The sequence below is a fragment of the Myxocyprinus asiaticus genome, chromosome 42 (genome assembly GCF_019703515.2).
Source record: "Myxocyprinus asiaticus isolate MX2 ecotype Aquarium Trade chromosome 42, UBuf_Myxa_2, whole genome shotgun sequence".
Lineage (NCBI taxonomy): Eukaryota > Metazoa > Chordata > Actinopteri > Cypriniformes > Catostomidae > Myxocyprinus > Myxocyprinus asiaticus.
This window is the reverse complement of record NC_059385.1, coordinates 26,483,328-26,505,607: the sequence shown is the minus strand read 5'-3', so window position 1 is coordinate 26,505,607 and position 22,280 is coordinate 26,483,328. Positions and strand designations below refer to the sequence as shown.

The 22,280-nt window shown below is 38.5% G+C and overlaps 1 protein-coding gene across 1 annotated transcript; it reads right to left on the bottom strand.

Annotated features, from left to right (window-relative positions):
* Positions 1-2,705: 2,705 nt before the first annotated feature.
* Positions 2,706-22,097, bottom strand: urm1 (ubiquitin related modifier 1). The gene is made up of 5 exons (XM_051684535.1): positions 22,052-22,097; positions 11,257-11,327; positions 5,280-5,361; positions 3,969-4,017; positions 2,706-3,475 (listed from the first exon to the last, which is right to left on the bottom strand). Exons 1-5 carry the CDS (start codon positions 22,084-22,086, stop codon positions 3,407-3,409), a joined length of 306 nt encoding a protein of 101 aa, XP_051540495.1. The 5' UTR covers positions 22,087-22,097; the 3' UTR covers positions 2,706-3,406.
* Between the last annotated feature and the right edge of the window lie 183 nt (positions 22,098-22,280).

The following is a 22,280-nucleotide window of genomic DNA, read 5'->3' as shown; positions in this document are numbered from 1 at the left end:
TAGATTGTGGTTACTACATTGCCCACTAGTTGACATTTTTTCAACATTTGCATGCAAGTAAACAAGAAAAAAAAGTGGCCCCTCATAACTTAAAAAATATTAGACTAACAGATTCCAGTTTGACTTTCATGTCAAAACCAAGAACAGATCGTGTATTGTGGCTAAATTGTGTCGTATATGTGGCTACATTTCTAAAGGTGTCGAAAGTAGCCTATTTTGCTGACATTTCTGCTGCAAAATGATAGCTAAGCTTCAAAATGCAGTTGCCTTTCCTGTCGATGGCGCACTTCTAACGGCTGTCGTCAACTGACCGTTAGATGTTGGATGCAGGAGCCTCCAAAAAATGACAGAGGTGGAAGGATATCGTAAATGTATTGTAGCATTTAGCTTAGGCTTTTGTCGTCTCAGGCCCGGACTAGGCTAAGCGTCGACGCCAAAGATGACTGATCGTGTATTAAAGCATAAGCTTTAATGTAAAGAATCAACGGGAAAATGTTATTTTTTACTACGAGTTTTAGATGAATCAAGAAAATCAAGACAGAAATCAGTTACACTGACAAGTGCTTGACATCTTTAATAATGTAGTGTAGTCCTTTGCACTGTAAAATTACCATTCCCGTGTTGTCTTATTTATTTATTTATTTCCACATGGCCTGTGGCAAGATGTTATGCTCTTGGCTAACAAATTCAACACTTGGGGGATATAAACTTTACAGAGGCTTGTTTGCCCCGTAGACCTTTTGTGGGCGTGTTGTCACCCTCTAAGGGGTAAGTTGTCACTATACGGAACCCGCCATCAAACGGCCTATTATAGGATTTTCAGCAGAAATGTAAACTGAGAACAATTATGAAGCACAAAACAATTCTGGAAACAAACAATTTATACAATATCAAACTTGTTTTGGCAATACAATATTGTAATTAATCAACTGTACAAATGTAGACTTTAACCTTTAAAACACTTGCGACAGCTTGCCCCTACCTGACACAAAGCCTAAATACCCTTGTGCTGAGAACACACTTCAACCTTTCGGTTAAAATCTACCTTTGGCTAGCTGACCCTTGCATGCTTTGTTTTTTTACGCGTTTTCTCTGCTGTAACACATTTCAGATGAACTAAAAAAAAAAAAAAATAGGTGTTTGAAATCAACAAACACATCACTTCTAGAGAAAATACTTGTTAATTGGACTTTTGACTTGAAACCTTATAATTATTGAGATTTAACCCTTGTAACAATTTCCCCGTTTGACAACTAGCCCCGGTCTTCCTTGTAAATAAGATCTATGCTTTACATAAAGTCCAGTATTCGTAGGTTGCATGTTTCTGATGAGAGATTATAATTATTTACTGCATTATTTGATATTAGGATATAAAGGGTCTTAAAATATGGCAATGTATGCTAAACAAATATATAGCCTATATTGTTTTCACTGATAGAAAAAAGTCAAGTTGCCTACTACATATATACGTATCATAAATACTAAAAAATGGCCGTTTTCACATATGTAACATATTTTCCCAAAGACTAGAATTTGAATATGTATGAACATGTTATATGTTGAACATATATGCTCATATATATATATATATATATATATATATATATATATATATATATGGGAAAATTTATATATATATATATATATATATATATATATATGGGAAAATGTATATTTATATAGGGCCATATATTACATTTATGTATGGGATATAAGTCTCTTTGTATAAAACAGTATCAGTAAGATGGGATAACCAACTAAATCAAAATCAAATGTCTTATAAGGAAAAAATACGAATTTTACAGGACCATTGCAAATATTATACAACCGACATTGAAGGCCTATTCAAATCTAGCTATAAATAACGGACAATAAATACATTTGCAATAAATCAAACCAAATAGTAAAACTGTCAAATTTGTGGTAAAATCTTACCACATCTCAATGTCCACTTCAACCATGTCGGAAATTGCTTTTAGACGAAATTAGGTTGCGTTTAGAGACAATACACTAAACCTTGCATCAGTAATTTAGCTGAACTAGTGGAATTGGAACAAACATATTTAATGTAGGCTATATATATATATATATATATATATATATATATATATATATATATATATATATATATATAAAACATAACAAGGAAACCCCTATGTTATACATCCTTAAAATCAATGTGTAAGCGAAAATCATGAGCCTATAGTTTAAATCTCAGTACGAAGTGCCTTTTATAATAAAGCACACATTTAAAAGTGAATCTGACTCATGCTCTCCCAACAGGTCACACACCAGGAGAAGCATGTTTACCCGTCTTACCTCCCCTTTCACCCCGTTCTCGTGACACACACACACACTCCAATACTGACATCACGCATTTTTCTCTCGACATCATTAGCATCTGTATTAGTGTTACTATTATCATACGGGTTTCCGTTGCAAATCGAGTCTTCAGGCAGGAGAGATTTGTGCTCGCTCAGCGCTCGACCTCCCGCCGTCATCCTATAATTTATTCTAATGTATATTTCTATAAGTGGGAAATATAAGCGAATCAAACCCCAACATAAATAAGTATTGCGGCATTTCAGAGAAAAGTGACTTTCTTTTTGTAACACATGAAGGTGATAAGCCGTCCAAAAAAAAAAAAAAAAAAAAAAAAACAGTAGTATATTTTTCACTATTTCTTTTATGTATACAAACAGTAGGCCTACGTATAGCAGTGTATAAGTGCAGCTTATTCACATGAATTCAAAATATTAAAAAATGTGCTTGCGACAAATATGAAACATTATGGCAAGATGGACTGCATTTAAAGAGATATCTTTAAAAAAAAAATTTTTATTTTTTTAAAAGGTAAACATTTTTTAATTTGCATTTGAATGCATTTCCCCCCTTAAAATCTATTTAATATCAAAAGAATATAATGACAATTATTTTTATTTTTTTTATATTTATTAATCCAAAAAAAAAAATAGCAAAGGTCTTACATAGTAAACATACAATGTATGGCTATTAAGGTATCGAAAGAAAACAAATTAAGATTATAACGGAGCCATTTGACATGGGGCAACCGTTCCACCACGTCTCCAGAGAATCCATCTGGACACTGGCTAGACAGAGAGTGACCTTCCAAATGAGCCGGTGCTCCCATCGTAACCCCACCATGCTCCTGTAAGGTGCAGGGGACAGCAAACAGTCTAGCTGCAGCCAGATTCCCGATGACGTTACATTTTCTTGGATTTAAAACCAGAATAAGTCAGCGTCTTTTCACTGGATTGGTGGAGAAGTCCACGGTCAGAATTGAAATCAGCAAATGAAGCCATTGTTGATGGATCATTCGATATTTGACCTTTTGAAGGGTGCAGGGGCTCCTGTATGGGTGTGGTAGTGCTTCTTTAAGAGTCAGTTAACCTCCATGAAGCGTGGAGATAAAGACAACATTATCCTGGTCCTGAAGCTGGTACTCCAGTTCTCCCTGCAAAGGACATAGGTGGACATGCGCGCACACACAATATATGGTAGTGGAGTAAATGTCAATATCTGGTTCACCAAGAACATCTTTCATGACATTTCTAAGCTGAAGCAGTAATATACGCATACAGAACAGTATATATTTAATGTTTACTGTAGAAACAAATAGAAAGACTGGACTAATTTGAAGAGACTCGGGACTTTAAATCAACACATGATTTGCTGGTTTCAGTCATCATTGACAGTTGTCGAGACATTGACTTTTTCACTTGATTGTGTTTCTTTAAATTACGCTCTGATGCCAATATACTTTTTCCTGAAAGAACCGCCAAGTACAACCTTTATATACATTCGATGAATGGAGGAGCTGATACTAAACCTAAAATGAGCATGTCATTAAAACAGAGAGTGGAGGGAGTGATTGAGGATGTAAACACACACACACACACACACACACACACACACACACACACACACACACACACACACACACTTACCATCAGTTCCCAGTCTGCATCATTAATCAATACAAGAATACCAGGTCTACTGTGTAGAAAAAAAAGAGCTCATGTAAGTGATGTGGGCTACACTGAGAACATGACAGTAAAGCAGCTCTCTGACAATATAATGCAACTTGTTTACACACAATGAAAATTGCCAGTCCTGTCTCTCTTGTACAAACATACAATATACACTATGTGTGTGTATATATATATATATATATATATATATATATATATATATATATTTACTTACAGTATATAAAGAATAATCATAAGGAATCTTTTATTTAAATGTAATACATTTAACTGACTACTAAGGTAGGTGAATGGTTAGTCCCCATTGCTAAATAGTCTATGGTCAGGTTTATACACCATGAAAGTGTACACTGTTTACTGCAGTTACCCACAGCAGATATTTTCTTCACTTTACAACGAGGTTGCATTCATTTACATAAATTAAAGGAATATTCCAGGTTCAATAAATGTTAAGCACAGTCGATAGCATGTGCCATGTATATTACCACAAAAATGTTAAAACAGCATTTTACGTGCCTTACTGTAACCTTGATATTTTTATTTTATTTTTTTTTAAAGAAAAGGAGGGACGAGTCGAAATTATATTTTGTGGTAATCAACATTATGCCACAAATGCTGTCGATTGAGCTCAACTTGTATTGAACCAGGAATATTCCTTTAACACACTGGTTAACAAGAACTACCAACAAAAAATTATTTAGCAGCATTTATTGATCTTGGTTAATATTAGTTTCTACATACACAATTTAATAATTTTTTTTATATTAGTTCATCAATTCTGAACTAACATGAACAAACAATGAACAATAGTATTAATACAAAAATTTACATTAACCAAGATTAATAGATGCTCTAAAATCTTGTTTATTGTTAGTTCATAATACCTAATGCATTAACTAATGTTAACGAATAGAACCTCATTGTAAAGTGTTACCAAATAGAATCACATCAGGAAAAAAAACATTTCACCCACTGTTGTCTTTGCTAAGCGAGCAAGATTGAAAAGCAAACTGTACTAATTCTAAGCAGACCACACACATGCTTGCGTGATGCTTACAAATAAATGTCTTATGAAAATGTATGCATTTTAATGCATCTGTTGCATTAAAAAGGAAGTTTTTAATCTTTAAAACACACCACACATGGGAACGCTGTGTGATTCTACCTCTTTGGCCTCACAGCGAATCTACAGAGCGCGTGTGTATGTTTGCCTAAGCATCATCCTGCATTGGTAAAGTATTTACTGTGCGTCTGTGTGTGTGTACTTACACAGTGTCGCCCTGCATAAAGAGCTCGGGGCGCTCCTTCAGCATGTTCCCTCGGATCCATGCCAGCAGCTGCTTCATGTCCCCTATAAGAGCACCACAGAGGTCAAATGTTACAGGTCAGAGTTCAGCGAGCCAGCCCTGCGGTCGATGTGACGCGACAGAGCCTCGAATGGGAAGTGGGGGGCTTAATATAAGGCACATCAAGAATAGACTCGGCCACTGTCACTTTCAAATGTGGCATTGAAAATTTTGCAGTGATGCCGATTAAATTCTGATTCGTAATCAGACTGTAGCCGTACCGGTCTGATAGCCTTAATCAGGTAAATGTGACTATATAGGTATGTTTTACACTATGCGCATAAAAGCAATCTTAACATCTATAAAGGAGGAGGGCATTGATGATTGATGGATATAAACCCAACGCGCCCATGTTGAAATTCAAATGAAATCTAGGATGTCTGCAACTGCACGCCCTCCCCCACAAATACAAAATGTACCAGAAAGCCAACATTTGTTACCTTATGGTAAGCAACAGGGTTACCTTTTCAAAGTGTTTCCCAAACATCTGAATGTTATTTCAAATACTGGATAGAGAGATACTATATAAACCACAAAAAACAAATCACAACCTCAAATCATGCAAATATAATCTAATCATAGCTATTGGTTGCTATTTCACTCAGGCAAGGGTAAAGTTTAGACTTCAACATGTGTGTTGTGTTCTGTGATAAATCTAGCATCTGATGATGAATGATGATTGCTTCATATCAGTGCATGTGTGTGAGCACTGAAGCTCTACTGCCCAACATGGCGGAAAAGTCAGTATGTCTCTGGTCCAACGTCAACATTGTATCATCAGCGTCCATGTCTGGAACATACCAGTTTTCTTCTCAGAGGGGTGGCGGTGACAAGACGGAAAAACAGCAAGAAAGGGAGAGAGTCATGGGCAAAAAAGAGAGCATTTTGTTTTCTTTGATTTGGGGAGGAGCTTAAATTCATTGTTTGTGAGTTTGCTTTGTTCGGCATTGTTCAGATGACAGAGACTGAAGAATGTTTGTGCGCTCTACAAACGCAAATTCTTGGAGCTCACAAATTCTTCCATATGAACAGCTATTGCTTTTATCGGAATTGTGACATCAGAGACTGAGCTTTGAAACACGTCAAATATAGCAACCGCCCTATCCAAACAAATGCGAACACTCATCAGAACAAATTCAAGTAAAAATATACAAACATGCATATAGATGTAGCTGTGCCGATTACTGCTCTGCAACAAAATGCAGTGCAGTTGCTCAATCTCTGTGTGAAATCTAGAAAAAGAATTGCAACAATCTTTGTGACTAACCTGAATCATTAAAAAATAATTAAGATGCAAATAGAATCATATGGTTGTAATGCAATCCCCATCTTGTTAATTTTACATCCTCCAGCGATATTTGATATAGTATTAAAGAATAGCTGGCACTATGTGTGTAGGTGTTTGCTCTTATGCATGTCAGCATAGATCTTGGCTCTATATCCCATAAGAAAAAAATGTTTTCAATATAGGATCCATTAACAATAGCATTTGGCAACATTTAATGCTAACGTCATCCTTTCAATTTCTGTGCACAGTACCCATCCTGATCTGAGCAACGGGGAGGGACATTACGTCTCAGGTGGGTGATGGTGACTAACATTGGTGGGTTCCAGAGAACCTAGGAACAGGAACAGGGGTTGCGTTAACCGAAAATTCTCTGTCATTTACTATTTGTTAAAACATTGACAGATAATTCCAAATGCTGTCTGTCATTTTGACAGATAAAAAAGTAACGAGAAAACCAGTTTAACCTAATGCATAAGTCCGACTTCACTCCATCTCACACACACACTCACTCCTGCTGTGTGTGTGCATGCGTTCTGTGCCCTGTCTATTGCCTGGTATTACAAATGCATTTCTGGTGATCCTATCACAAGTGGACAGGCACTTAGCCATTTAGCATAAACCTGGTAATATGCGTCACTTTTGACCACTTGCTTTCAGCTTTTGAGTGGAGGGTCTTATGATTTCATGACTGCATAAATCAATCATTATTTGTGTTACTGCATGATAATAAACTGCAAAAAAGTATAAGAACAAAAAGCAAGCACAAAATAAGCAGCACATAGTTTCTGCCAGTTATACATGCATTTACTGTAAGTGCAAACTTTACCTTTAGAGCAGAAGGGTCAGTTATTTCAATTATGCGCTTTTTCACATTTTCTGATCAGACGGTTATTTCCTTTTAAAGCTGCACGTAACCTGCAACATTTTAAAATCTTGTTTTAGCACAGTGACTGACAGGTTAAACTTTCACCCTAGAACTCCTTGGTGTTACCACTCTCGCTTGAGGTATCAAAAACTTGATGGGATGGAAGATACATGATGACCAGCGGATAATTTGCGATTGCAGTCACAACAGCCGTTCTGCTACAATTAACTGGCTATGCTAGCCTGTATAATTAATCCAGGACAAATAATTAGCAATAGGATGAAAGAGGAGTGGGTGCAGGTTACACAGTACTTTCAACCAGAACTGAAGCTTTTAGAGATGTCGGCAACAATGCGTGCAAGTGTGCGAGCATGCGAGCAGGTGGTATGCTTCTCTGCGAGAGGCAGGGGTCGAGAAACAGAGGCTGTTTCAGGTTAATTGGATCGCTGTCAGCCCCTTCAGTTGTGTAACGATCGCTCTACCTTGCAGCTTGGCTAGCCTGCACTCCTGCACCTATAAAAAAGAGTGATGCTCGTCTCAGTGATGCGCTACTGCAATGAATATCGACTAGCGCCAAAAGCAGGGGTAAAAAACAGACATGATCACTTTCAACCAAATCATCCCATTGCTTGGGGGGGACTTGAAAAGAGTGAATTGAAAGTCGCCTGCTTCATTTTCTCAAACAAAAGGTGGTTTGTGTGGGCCAGGCGCAAAGAGTGAGGGGTCAACAAGACGCCCCATGCCTTCGTCGCCCCCTTTTCTTGTTCGGCGAAAAGGACTGGAGAAGTTGCAGTGAGGTAGGAAAAGGAAAGATACCATGCGTGGGGCGGGAGGGAGGGGGCAGGAGTGCCTGTGTCACTGCAGACAGGTGCATGCTGGGATATATGCTGCTTGGGAGGGTGATGCCATTTGCGTAGCATATTGGCTGGCTAGCACTCTCCTTTTCCTTTCTCCAAACATGACGGTCATCGTTATCTGTGGGTGGGAGGGAATGAAGTCATTCATCTTGCTTGGGATATGAGGGTTGGCATTTCTATGATGATCATGTGTGTATTTAGTGTGTGTCCAGCAGCGGGGGGCTCAGTACTACTCATCAATCACTAAGAGGGGTCTGGACAAGAAGACAGAAAATTTAGGAGGGATTAGTGTTGAATGTCAGTGTCATCCTTTGCAAACCTAGCTAGCCATCCATGACATACTCAAATCATGCCCACAAACAAACACTGGGACTATAGGCTCCAAGGTCAACCCCTGGGACCCGTTGAGGTCTCAGTAGCTACATTCCCTCCTGCTGTCCACTTTTGTGGGCAGGTTGTCATGGATACTCCAGAACGACAGATATTGACCCTTCTCTTGTTTGCTGAGGTTTGTGGAGGTTAGCAAGGCCACCACAGCACAAACATATGAGAATGTTCCCAACCTTCGAGCTGGGAAGGGGATGCAAAAATGTATACTAACATATTTGGTCAGAATTTCTAGTCCTGTTCTATACAACATAGACCACAAGCAGAGGAAATACTCAGAAGAATAATGAAGTCACTGTCTACATGTCAGTGTCAGGAAACTACAAGCAGCAGGTCACTACAAAAATCTTAACAAATCCTGTCAGTTCCTAGATATATGTGCAAAAAGATATTTTCTACCACTGAAAAAAACTAAAAGTAAAAGTTTACTTTGTGGCTTGTTTTAATTTCTTAACTATTTGGCTAGTTAAGGTAAAGATGACCAAAGTTATATGACCCATCATTGGCCAATGACTAAATCTATTTGGATGAAATTGACCCTCACTGTTTCTCAGTGGTACATAATATAGTGACTGAATGCTGTATTGGCCAGCAATTTGGTAAACATTTTAACTGCTAACATTAAACTGCATATATAAAATGTAGGTTGAATTCATATCAATTGGGACAGTTTTTGTCCCAATCTTGATGCCAAAATGTGGTCCAGCTTTCCTGTATTCAGTCAATACCATTTAATGATAACAAATGAGATGTACACAAAATTGAGATGATTATGTAGGGCATCTACCATTCTGCTCTCTAGATATCAACATTGCTATCCTCTTTGAAAATATTATTGGTCACCATATCGGTTGACCACTAATCCTACCCCAAAAAATTATCTGCAATTCTTCCAGGTACTTCTTAGCATGTTTATGGTATATAAGGTCTTGCATCGCCAATCTACTGTATCTTTTCTGCTAATGACTCTCAAATGACTTGCGTTCCAATCCAGAGATGCCAGAAAACACATCACCCACTCTCTGGTTAAATAGAGGGGGCAATGCCAATGTTACCCCATAACCAAACATCCCACCACTTTCACCCTGAAGTCCCACCAGGAAGCTGGAGGAATGCAAGGTGGGAGTGAGGCATTTGTAGTGTCAGGCATCCCAAAAAATTACTGCACAAAAAAAGGACTTAGTGCTTTGTAACAATTGTCCCTCCCTCCTTTACTAGCCCTCCATTCTCCATACCATTCCTGTGACCCCAGCACTGGGCATAAAAGATCCATCAACAGTATCACTGGCTGCATTTACAAGTGAAAGGGGCCCAATAATGGAGCAGTTAGGGGAAGAATGGCTGGGAGAAGGGAGGCTCACAGATGTTGGTGGTGGTTGAGGGGGAGGTGGGATGCATCGAGAAGGGGCTCAAGCTCCATTGTTGCTGAGGGAGGGGTGGAAGGTAAAAAAAAACTCGATTTGTGATGGCAGGCCGGCACTGATTCGTCATTGGCCCAACATCAGGGTGAAAGCAAGACTGCCTGCAAGAAAAGGTGTCCAGGGAAGCGTGTGAACCAGTGCTTGGAGAGGTCAAGTGAGGGAGAGAGGTGAATGGGAAAAGGACATCAGGCAGAGGAACAGCAGAAAAAAAGATATATGTGGAGAAAGAGCCACATAATTTGGTATGATTTGAGTAGCTTTTTTTCTGTGGAAATAGAGAAAAGGAACCCTTTAGTTCCAGCAGGGAAAAAGGCCAATAAGTGTACTGCACAACCCGATTCTAGGGCACTTGAAAAGAAAGGGTGGAGATATTTGGAACTTATTAAGTCATCAGTAGTGGACATGGTAAGGCACTGGTTTGTCAGGTTAAAGGCTCCAAACTTATGAAGTTTGACAGAAATTTCCCAAAATATTAAGCAAACTCTATTAAGCAAAGACCATTTGGGCATTACAAGCTTTATTTTAACACACTTAAAACAAAAAAATTACAATTCTGCAAAAGTTACAAATACATTTAGTGGTGCTTACCCATGCAAAACTTGCCACCACAATGCTAGGGTTTAATGGGTGGTTGCCAGGGTATTGCTGTGAGGTTTGTTTGGTATTCTGAGTGATTGTTAGCACATTGCTATGCGGTTGCTAGGGTGGTGTGAGTGGTTGCCAAGGCATTACTATGTGGTTGCTTTGATTCAGGTCAAAAGCGCACACCTCCAAGCCTTTATTCTGCTCCCTAGATTTGGCTCAGGCCCCTCCTTTAAGTCTATGGGATTTTATCATCCGCCAAGCAACAAAGTCCCAGAGCTTAGAAAAGTAAAAGCATACCTTTCCTCAACAAGCGGCATGACTTGAAGTATCATTCATGCTCGTAGCACAATTGGTGCAGGACTAGTAATGCATTGAAGTGCTTAGGGTTAGTGACTTGTTAAAATCTCTAACACTATGTATGAGCAAAGTAATAGTGATGCTTGCCTTAGCAAACACCATTTACAACACAAATGTAAACTACACAGTTATATACTCACAGGGATCTGATTGGCTAGGGAGTGTCACATGATGATTCTTGACTCCATCAAACAGAAGTTCAGCTCCTCCCCTACAAAAATGGGAATGCACATAAATCAGTAAATTCCTCTTACAGGTCCAACTACTATACAAAAGTACCATATTAATATTTGATTAATTTCCTCCCATTTACAAAATTCTCACAATATTCTTCATGCAGTTTTAATTTACAGAAGCATAATACAAACAAAACATATTTATTCAATAACAAAAAAGGAACCCATCTGTTTCTTGTCTTTAACATCTTACATATTTAACAACAGATGTGACGGTCACAGAGATAAAAAAAAAAAAAGACCATCAGGTGGTTTTAAGCAGGGCAGTATAGCATCCAGTTTAAAAGGACTTAAAACTACAGTATAAGTGATCAAAGTAGTTACCTGTAAATGAGCAGAACTAATTAGGACAGATTATCCAAAGAAAAGATCTCCCACTCTCTTGCCCATAATCCTAATCCTACCTATCCTATAAAAGGATGCAAGACCACCCCATCTCCCTCTGTTTGCTCAACCATTCATTCATTAGAGGGACAACAGGCATGTGACTACTAGTGAATAGGGATGCAGGATAATATCGGCACATCATAGTAATTGGCCGATAAAAGCGTAAAAATTAATTATTGGCATCTGCCTTATATGAAAATGTTTGCCAATATGCCTTGCCGATAAGATGACATGTTGATTATGTGCCGGCAACACCTCAAATTTTGTAAGGAGTGCTAGTGATAAGATCATGTCAGCGGTGTGGACTTACTGTACTGTAAGCGAGACTGATAGCAAAGTTGCTATTTGCAATAAATGCAAAGCATCAGTCATGCGAGGAGGAGCCAATCCACACTCCTTCAACACCACAAATTTAATAACGCATCTTAAGAATTGTCATCCTGATCATTATGACCTATTTATGAAGCAAAAAGATAAAACAGTGCCAGCGAAAACTCGTCAGGAGCATCTTCTACAGTAACGATTGCGTCTGCATTTGAAGGGATGATTGAGAAGTGGAAAATCCCTAAAGAGAAGGTGCATGTAGTGCTATGAGACAATGCACGCAACATGACAAAAACGACGGAGGAGTTTGGTGTTCCAAGTTTACCATGCATGGCATACACGCTGCAGTTGGCTGTGCATGAAGGTGTCCTATCGCAACACAACATTGCGGATGTTGTGGCCTAAGGAAGGAGAATGGTGGCGCATTTCAGGCATTCACAACTTGCATGCAGTTGCCTACAAGGGATATGGAAGGAGCTCGGGATGCCAATAAAACGACTTCAACAAGATGTCGTAACTAGGTGGAATTAGACGTTTTACATGATGCAAAGCTTGGTCAAGCAGAAGAGGTCACAAGGTGCATATGCCGCTGAATTTGAACTTTTTTTGACGGCAAATCAATGGGGAATTCTTGAAAATATGATCACACCATTTGAGCAGCTGACCAGAGAAATCAGTTCTGCAGCGGCCTCTGCAGCTGATGTGATTCCCGCTGTTATGGCACTGACACGGCTGCTTGGCAAGAGCAGTGACACAGACAGAGGAGTGCAGACAGCCAAAAGTACCCTACTGAAAGCAGTCAGTGATCGTTTCAATGGTGTGCAATCCGAACCACTTTATTTAGTGGTTGCAACCATGCTCGATAAAAAGTATTTTGACAAGGATAAGAAGAGAAGTACCCGCGAGCTGCTGCTTAAAGTCCTGGATGAAATGATGGGCAGTGATGATCAGTGCTAGATGCCAGCACAGAGGATCCACCAAAGAAGACCCGAACGGGATCACTGCTGGACATGTATGAAGAAATTTTGGAAGAGAATGTCTTGTTGGAAGAGCAAATCAACACTGAAACCTTATCAGAGTCAGTGAATGTGTACATTTGTAAAGTAGCCTATACATTTTAGGCTGAATTGGGAGTTTTTCTGTCTTCATCTACAACAAGTAGGTTATTACAGTAAGAGTAAATGGTTAATTCTACTACAGGAGAGACCTGGTGTTCTTTCCAAAGAAAGGGGAAAAAAAGGATATGAATATCGGTATCGGCCAAAATGAGCTGGAAAATATCTGCAAAAATCCAATATCGTGAATCCCTACTAGTGAAGTTGCTGTGTTTTTAAATGAATTTCCCGGCTTCAATACAAGTTAAGCTCAATCGACAGCATTTGTGACAATGTTGCAGATAATAATTACTTTGACTTATCCCTTGTTTATTATTTAGAAAGCAAAAACCACAGTTACAGTAAAGGTACTTACAATGGAAGTGAATAGGGCCAGTCCATAAACATTAAAATACACACCGTTTCAAATGTCTAGCCACAAGATTTAATATTTTCCATGTTAGCATGATTTTGTTTTTACAAAACCACTTCCAATATTACAACTTTGTTGTCATGATGATGTAACACCGGTAAAACCCTCTAATATGGTAAATATCAAAATGGCAGTACATCCCATATTTTATCAAACTAAAATCATGTTAACATGTGCAATGTTTACTACGACTGTCAATTGATTAAAATTTGTAATTTAATTAATTACATGATGTGCTGATTAATTAATCACACATTCAATATCCGCCAAGAAAGGACAGCAAATATAAATAATTCAATAAATAATGATAAAATAATTATATTTAAATAATTTTACATTTGAACGTCTCACTTTGGTTGCATCATAAATACTGCGTTTTTAGGACAAATGAAACGGTGTTTGAAACTTAGAAAAACGCATCTCGAGAACCCTGCATTCAGATTTGCGCTCCGTCCAGCTGTGTTTGAATGCAAGAGCATGTTTTCACGTTGTGCTGACTGCTATCCGTAAGTGTGATTTGTTGTCTGCGCAGCTGTGCATTGCCTGTTCAGCTGGAGTTGCTATTGTTGAAATTTGCTATTTTCCTAAGAAACAGGTCATTGCGGGGGCCTGGGTAGCTCAGCGAGGATTGATGCTGACTACCACCCATGGAGTCGCGAGTTTGAATCCAGGGTGTGCTGAGTGACTCCAGCCAGGTCTCTTAAGCAACCAAATTGGCCCGGTTGCTAGGGAGGGTAGAGACACATGGGGTAACCTCCTTGTGGTCACGATTAGTGGTTCTCGCTCTCAATGGGGCGCGTGGCAAGTTGTGTATGGATCACGCAGAATAGCATGAGCCTCCATATGCTGTGAGTCTCTGCAGTGTCATGCACAACGAGCCACGTGATAAAATGCAAGGACTGACTATCTCAGAAGCGGAGGCAACTGAGACTTGTTTTTTGATCTAATTTATATTGGTATTTTCCCACCTGTTGTTGTAGAGTGATTTTTAGGTCACTGCAAAAGGGGCAGGTGGAAGAAGTTGGAGAACATTTTTGGATTTGGTATAATTTTTTTGACCACTTTGTTATTTTGATTATATCTTCATTTAGTTTAAAGTGTAATTTGAATTTAGAAAATATTTTTAAGCTTTGCGCTTATGACTTAATAGCGCTGCACTTGTATTTTTAAGGCTGTGAACTGGCCCTATTCACTTCCAGTGGCTTACTGTAACCACAGTTTTTGCTTTTTGTTTTTTAAATAAACAAGAGACGAGTCAAAATATTTTTTTGTGGTTAGCAACATTATGCTACAAATGCTGTCAATTGAGCTTAACTTGTATTGAGCCTGAAACATTTCTTGAAACACAGAGCATCCAAATCAGAGAGATTAAACCAAATGTTCCATTGTGAATCAAAATACCCCACTAAACATATATTGTAAATACAGTATAAAAATGTTTAATGCATAAACTTTTTAGACATCATTTGATGGTTATACATGGTGTTCTTTGATGTACCATGTACAGTTGAAGTCAGAAGTTTACATACACTTAGGTTGAAGTCATTAAAACTCATTTTTTAACCACTCCACAGATGTAACATTAGCAAACTATAGTTTTGGCAAGTCTTTTTTGTGCATGAAACGAGTAATGTTTCCAACAATTGTTTACAGACAGACTGTTTCACTTTTAATTGACTACATCACAATTCCAGTGTGTCAGAAGTTTACATACACTAAGTTAACTGTGCCTTTAAGCAGCTTGGAAAATTCCAGAAAATGATGTCAAGCCTTTAGACAATTAGCTTCTGATTGGAGGTGTACTGAATTGGAGGTGTACATGTGGATGTATTTTAAGGCCTACCTTCAAACTCTTTGCTTGACATCATGGGAAAATCAAAAGAAATCAGCCAAGACCTCAGAAAAAAAATGTGGACCTTTGTGGATCACAAAGCCCTGACCTCAATCCTATAGAAAATTTGTGGGCAGAACTGAAAAAGAATGTGCGAGCAAGGAGGCCTACAAACCTGACACAGTTACACCAGTTCTGTCTGGAGGAATGGGACAAAATTCCAGCAACTTATTGTGAGAAGCTTGTGGAAGGCTACCCAAAATGTTTGACCCAAGTTAAACAATTTAAAGGCAATGCTACCAAATAATAACAAGTGTATGTAAACTTCTGTCCCACTGGGAATGTGATGAAAGAAATAAAAGCTGAAATAAATAATTCTCTCTACCATTATTCTGACATTTCACATTCATAAAATATTCCAACTGACCTAAGACAGGGACTGTTTTCTACGATTAAATGTCAGGAATTGTGAAAAAGTTATCCAATACTAACTGGGATGTGTGAAAAAGTATTTGCCCTTAGTTACTAAATCCCCAAATCTATGAAACTGCATTCATAATGGGGTTCAGCTGGACTAGACACACCCAGGCCTGATTACTGCCAGCCCTGTTCAATCAAATCAACACCTAAATAGAACTTTTCAGCAGCATGAAGCTGGCTAAAAGGTCTCACCCAGTAGCACACTATGCTAAGGTCAAAAGAAATTCCAGAAATTATGAGGAAAAAGGTGATTGAAATACATCAGTCTGGGAAGGGTTACAAAGCTATTTCAAAGGCTCTAGGACTCCAAAGAACCACAGACAGAGCCATTACCTCCAAATGGAGAAAACTTGGCACAGTAGTGAACCTTCCCAGAAGTGGCCGACCTTCCAAAATTCCTCCAAGAGCACAGCGACGACTCATCCAGGAAGTCACAAAAAAAAGCTGAGGACAACATCCAAGGAACTGCAGGCCTCTCTCACATCAATAAAGGTCACTGTTCATGACTCCACTATCAGAAAGACACTGGGCAAAAATGGCATCCATGGAAGAGTGGTGAGGCGAAAACCACTGCTAAACCAGTCTGAATTTTGACAAAACACACCTTGATGGTCCTCAAACCTTTTGGGAGAATGTTCTATGGACTGATGAGTCGAAAGTGGAACTGTTTGGAAGACAGGGGTCCCGTTACATCCGGCGAAGATCAAACACAGAATTCAACAAAATGAACATCATACCTATGGTCAAGCATGGTGGTGGTAGTGTGATGGTGTGGGGATGCTTTGCTACTTCAGGGCCAGGGTGAATTGCAATAATTGAGGGAAACATGAATTCTGTTCTCTACCAGAAAATCCTAAAGGAGAACGTCCGGTCATCAGTCCGTGAGTTGAAGCTCAAGTGCAACTGGATTATGCAGCAAGACAATGATCCAAAGCATAGGAGTAAGTCCACCTCTGAATGGCTCAAATGAAGCTAAATTAAAGTTTTGGAGTGGCCTAGTCAAAGTCCCGACTTGAACCCAATTGAGATGCTGTGGCAGGACCTTAAATCAAATCACTTTACTGTCACATTATTGTACACAAGTGCAACAGTGGGTGAAAGTCTTGGGTGCTGTTCCAAGCAACATAGCAGTCATGACAGAGATGAGACATAGATGAGACATATACCAATTTACAATAAACATCAGATTTACACAATACAATTTACAAAACTAATATACACATAATAATATACAATGTACAGTATACAATACACACAATACAGAATACACAGTATACAATAAAAATAATATATATAAATGTGCAGTAAGGTTGTATAGTGTTGTATTGACATTCAGGCTGTCGGTTGATAGTCAGTTGCCAGTGTGTTGTTAAGAGAAATATAATTATGACAGTCCAGTGTGAAATTAATAAAGTGCAGTGCTGATATATGTTGATTACGAGCAATCAAGAGTTCAAAAGTCTGATTGGTTGGGGGAAGAAGCTGTTGTGAAGTTGGCTGGTGCGGGTCCTGATGCTGCGATACTACCTGCCTGATGGTAGCAGTGAGAGCAGCCCATGGCTAGGGTGGCTGGAGTCTCTGATGATCCTTTTTTCACACACCGCCTGGTATATAGGTCCTGGAGGGAGGGAAGCTCACCTCCAATGATGTGTCTGGCAGTTTGCACCACCCTTTGCAGGGCTTTACGGTTGAGGGCGGTGCTGTTGCCATACCAGGCAGTGATGCAGCCAGTCAGGATGCTCTCTACAGTGCTGGTGTAGAACCGTGTGAGGAAGCGGTGGTTCATTCCAAACTTCCTCAGCCGTCTCAGGAAGAAGAGGCGTGGTGAGCCTTCTTCACAACGGCCTCAGTGTGGAAGGACCATGTGAGTTCCTCAATGATGTGGACACTGAGGAACTTGAAGCTGCTGACTCTCTCCACCGGTGCTCCATTGATGGAGTTGGGGCTGTGTTCTCTGTCTTTTCTCCTGAAGTCCACCAGAAGCTCCTTGGTCTAACTGACGTTGAGGGAGAGGTTGTGCTCCTGGCACCACAAACGGGCAGTTCATGCTCGAAAACTCTCCAATGTGGCTGAACTAAAGCAGTTCAGCAAAGAAGAGTGGGCCAAAATTCCACCACAGCGTTGTGAAAGACTGATCTCCAGTTAGCGGAAGTATTTGGTTGCAGTTGTTGCTGCTACAGGTGGCACAACCAGCTATTGAGTTTAAGGGGGCAGTTAGTTTTTCACATGGGTGAGGTGTTGTATAACGTTTTTGCTTCAATAAAAAATAAGAAAACTTTGTGTTTACTCAGGTTGCCTTTGTTTTATATCCCGTTTGAAGATCTAAAACAATTTAGTATGAAAAATACACAAAAACAGAAGAAATCAGGATTGGGGCAAATACTTTTCCATAGCACTGTATATCAAAATACCTTGGAATTACTACCTTATACTATCACTGTGCTAATAGTCAAACGATATTGGGTTTTCAATAATGTGGCTGATTCATTCCTGTAAATTTGTGCAGATCAACATATCCACTTAAAAAAAAAATAACATGCCAGTTTTCAATATTTAGGCTATGTTTACAACAAAGTTAAGTAGTGTTTAATAAAAGCAAATGAGAAGTGATAAAGAACTTTGTTAGTTCGATAGATGGTACGTGAAAGAAAACAAAAGACAGATAGTGAGGAACATGAAGTCAGAGTTGGACTCATGGAGCAGGTGCAGGCCCAATAAAGACCACTCACATCTCCTGGAGAATGCCCAGTTGTCCTCCAGATCGCAAGGCCTGGCACAGTGCCTGTACTCTAGCAGTACAGAGAGAAGCCAGCCTGTGTGCCAGCCTCAGAAAGGCCACTCACAAACACCACCACCTCTGTCCATGGACAGTCACACAGGACTCTGTTAGGACTTAAAAGCAGTGAAGTCTCTGACCGAGTGCCAAATGCAAAATTTTTCTGCAACCGATGAACTCTGGCCAAGATTTGTTTTGAGATGCTCTCTCTTTGCCACTCTGATGCAATCTGCTCCCCCTGCAATCTCTCTGTCGCTCTATGGCTATGTTCGGAATTGCATGCCATACTAACATACTACTCAATTTCTGCAGTACTGTTCACAGTAGGGATGTTCCAGGGTGGTCAACTGATCGACTAGTCATCCAACAGTCCAACTAGTCGATTCATAGGGTCAACTACTAACATTAATATTTTTAGTGGTGGTGGTTTTAATGAGAGATGCAATACTTAAATTAATTGAGAGACGCAACTTATATTTTTGTTGAACATCTGTTAGCAGGGTTGGGGAGTAACGGAATACATGTAACAGGATTACGTTTTTAAAATACAAAATATTAGTAACTGTATTCCACTACAGTTACAATTTAAATAATTGATCATCAGAATACAGTTACATTTAAAAAGTATTTTGATTACTTAAGAGATTACTTTGCATTTTATTGTCATTATTGACATATTGTCATTGTCAATTCAGTTGGAAAACATTTATCAATATAAATAATGTGATCCAAAGAGCGTCTGAATAGTGGTGAAACACTTATGAGCAGACAGAGAAGTGAGTTTGAAGCAAGTTTAGAGCAGCAGAAATAGAAATAAACCTTGGGTAAATTGTTCATGTGAATACATTTAGCTTCATGCTAAGCTAAAATGCTATTTCTAGCCATTTTACATGCACCTATTACCTGGTACGATTATATTTTTTTATCAAGAAAATACACATTAGATCTTCTTTTTTTCCTCTAGTAAGACCATTGATATCTGGGCAAAAATCTTATTCTTGGTGAGAATGTTTGTATTGTTTTTCTGTAAAAATATATATATTAAAAAATCCTTTCATTTGCTTATCTTGTTTTAAAAGCTGTGTAAGATATTTAGGCTTTTTTCTGAGAATGTATTTTTAACGTGTATTTTGTCTTATATATAGTTTTTATAGTCAAAACAAGTGAAAAAATCTACCAGTGCTGAAAAAGTAATCCACAGTATTTAGATTACATTACTGACCATGAGTAATCTAACGGAATACATTACAATTTAAATTCTGTAATCTGTAGTGGAATACATTTCAAAAGTAACCCTCCCAACCCCGTCTGTTAGTTACCATGTGCTGCACATAACATCTGTATATACCTTTGAAGCATGTCTGACTGGGGTCACGTAAACATAACAGAGCCTAATTATACATAATTATCCTTAACACCATCTAGTCGACTAGTCGTTCAAACAACCAACCAACTAGTCGACTATGAAAATTGTACGTTTTGCACATCCCTCGCAGTTTGAAAACTATGAACAGTGTGAAAATGTTCTGTAAGCATGGATTATTTGGAGAACCTTAATTTGCCAAAACATGCAGTATATAACAAAGCACACACGAGACATATCTAGTGGTATGAATAAACCAGAAAAAACATCAGCCGCTATTATGCCTCACTATTTGATCTAACTAATGGATAATGTGTACTGTTTCACATACTGATTTTGTGTACACTGAGTAGTAAACAGTATGCTAGTATTCCATTCCAAACACTGGCTGTTTCTCCACAGAAACACAGAACAGCGGGTAGCGCACATGCTCCGACACACTGAGCTGTAGCGCTTCTGCGGCTGACTGAAGTTCAAATCCAGCTCGCAACATTTCCTGATCCCATTCCCCGTCTCTGCACAACATTTCCTGTACTCTTTCCACTCTACTATATAAAAGTGGCCAAAAATAAAATAAAACTTAAAAGTCAGAAAATACACATTTGTCTATCAGTTTAACCATTCAAAACAGTTTAGTCAGTACCAATAATCCACCTCTGATAAAAAAATTTCCAATTCTTCTGGTTTATCGTAAATTATACTAGTGCCAATCTGCCATATCATACCAATTTCTCTTTTCAAACCAAACCTGTATTTCTTTTCTTTTTTTTTCTTTTTTTGACACGAGGGAAATCTCCCTTTTGATACTCAGCCACGAGGGATGTCACCACTTTTACTGTTTGCAAACAGGAACAATAAGAAAAAGGCAAAATTTGCCCACTGGTTTTTTTCAGGGACTTTTTTTTTATTAATCAGAGCATATGTTGTCTAACTCTGCAAAAAATTATGTAAAATACTCAAATTTAACCAATTTATTAATATAAATTCTCTAGCTGAGTAATTATACATAATGTTTTATGAAATGACATGTATATCTGGGTCAAGAATACAATGTTAAAGGAATATTCCGGGTTCAATACAAGTTAAACTCAGTTGACAGCATTGGTGACAATGTTGATTAGCACAAAAAATTTTTTTTACTCATCCTTCCTTTTCTTACAAAAAAAGAAAAAAAAATGGAGTTAAAGTTGGCCCCATTCACTTCCATTCCACTTACAATGGAAGTGAATGGGGCCAATTTTTGGAGGGTTTAAAAGCATTCTATTTTAATAAAAGCACAATCATTCTTCTGTTGAAACCCATGTATTATTTGAGCTGTAAATTTGTTTAAATCATCGTTTTTACAGTCATTTTTGGGTTTGTTGACATTACATCGTCATGGCAACACAGCTGAAAAATTGGCTTTAACTTTATACATAAAAGGCTAGCACACTAAATCACACTAAAGTCATGTTTACATAAATATCGTTTATGTGCTGTGGCTATATTTTTGAAAAAGTGAGTGAAAATATTGGCCCCCATTCTCTTCCTCTTCCATTGTAAGTGCCGCACTGTAACCCAGACTTTTGCTTTTTTTAAAGGAAGATGAGTCAAAATGTTTTTTTTGTGGTAATCGACATAATGTCACAAATGCTGTTGACTGAGCTTAACTTGTACTGATCCGGAATATTCCTTTAAGAAAAAAGTTCAGATTTAATACAGAAGAATATAACCCAGGAGAATTCAATATGGGGGTAATTTTGCCCCGTGCCCCAGCAGATCCAGCAGCACACGCTGCTCCATTAAAGTAAATATCTTAAATATATATTCTAATCAGTAATTTTATATATATATTAGAAGACAGCTACACTGTCGTCATTGCCGTTACAGCTTTTAACCAGGTAACAAAGATAAAGTTTACGTCGAAACATCAAGTTGGTTTAAAGAGCAGTCAAGCATCACGTATATTAATGTAGCTGAGATAAAGCGCAGAAAAATGTCTTAGTATATGAATAAAGCGATTATTACAAACCCGAACTCCAGGTGGAGAGCTAAGGGCGCTGCCATGTTGCTGTTAAACCCGGAACTAATCTAGCATCTTCTCGGCTTTCCCTAGAAGGTAACACCCAGGCAGCCTAAGTCTCGCGAGAGTCTCATTCGCTGTGACTAAGGTTAGGTTTAGGGTTAGATTTTTTGGCAGAGTAAGGTTATTGTTAGGTTTAAGGGCAGGGATAGGTATAGGGTTTCTGTAAGACTCTAAA

Excerpts from the sequence above, each read along its gene's own strand:
- urm1 (XM_051684535.1), bottom strand. The coding sequence starts at position 22,086 with ATGGCAGCGCCCTTAGCTCTCCACCTGGAGTTCGG. Across the intron at positions 5,362-11,256 it reads CCCTAGCCAATCAGATCCCT|GGGACATGAAGCAGCTGCTG; the intron begins GTGAGTATATAA and ends GTGCTCTTATAG. Across the intron at positions 4,018-5,279 it reads TTTATGCAGGGCGACACTGT|TAGACCTGGTATTCTTGTAT; the intron begins GTAAGTACACAC and ends TTTTCTACACAG.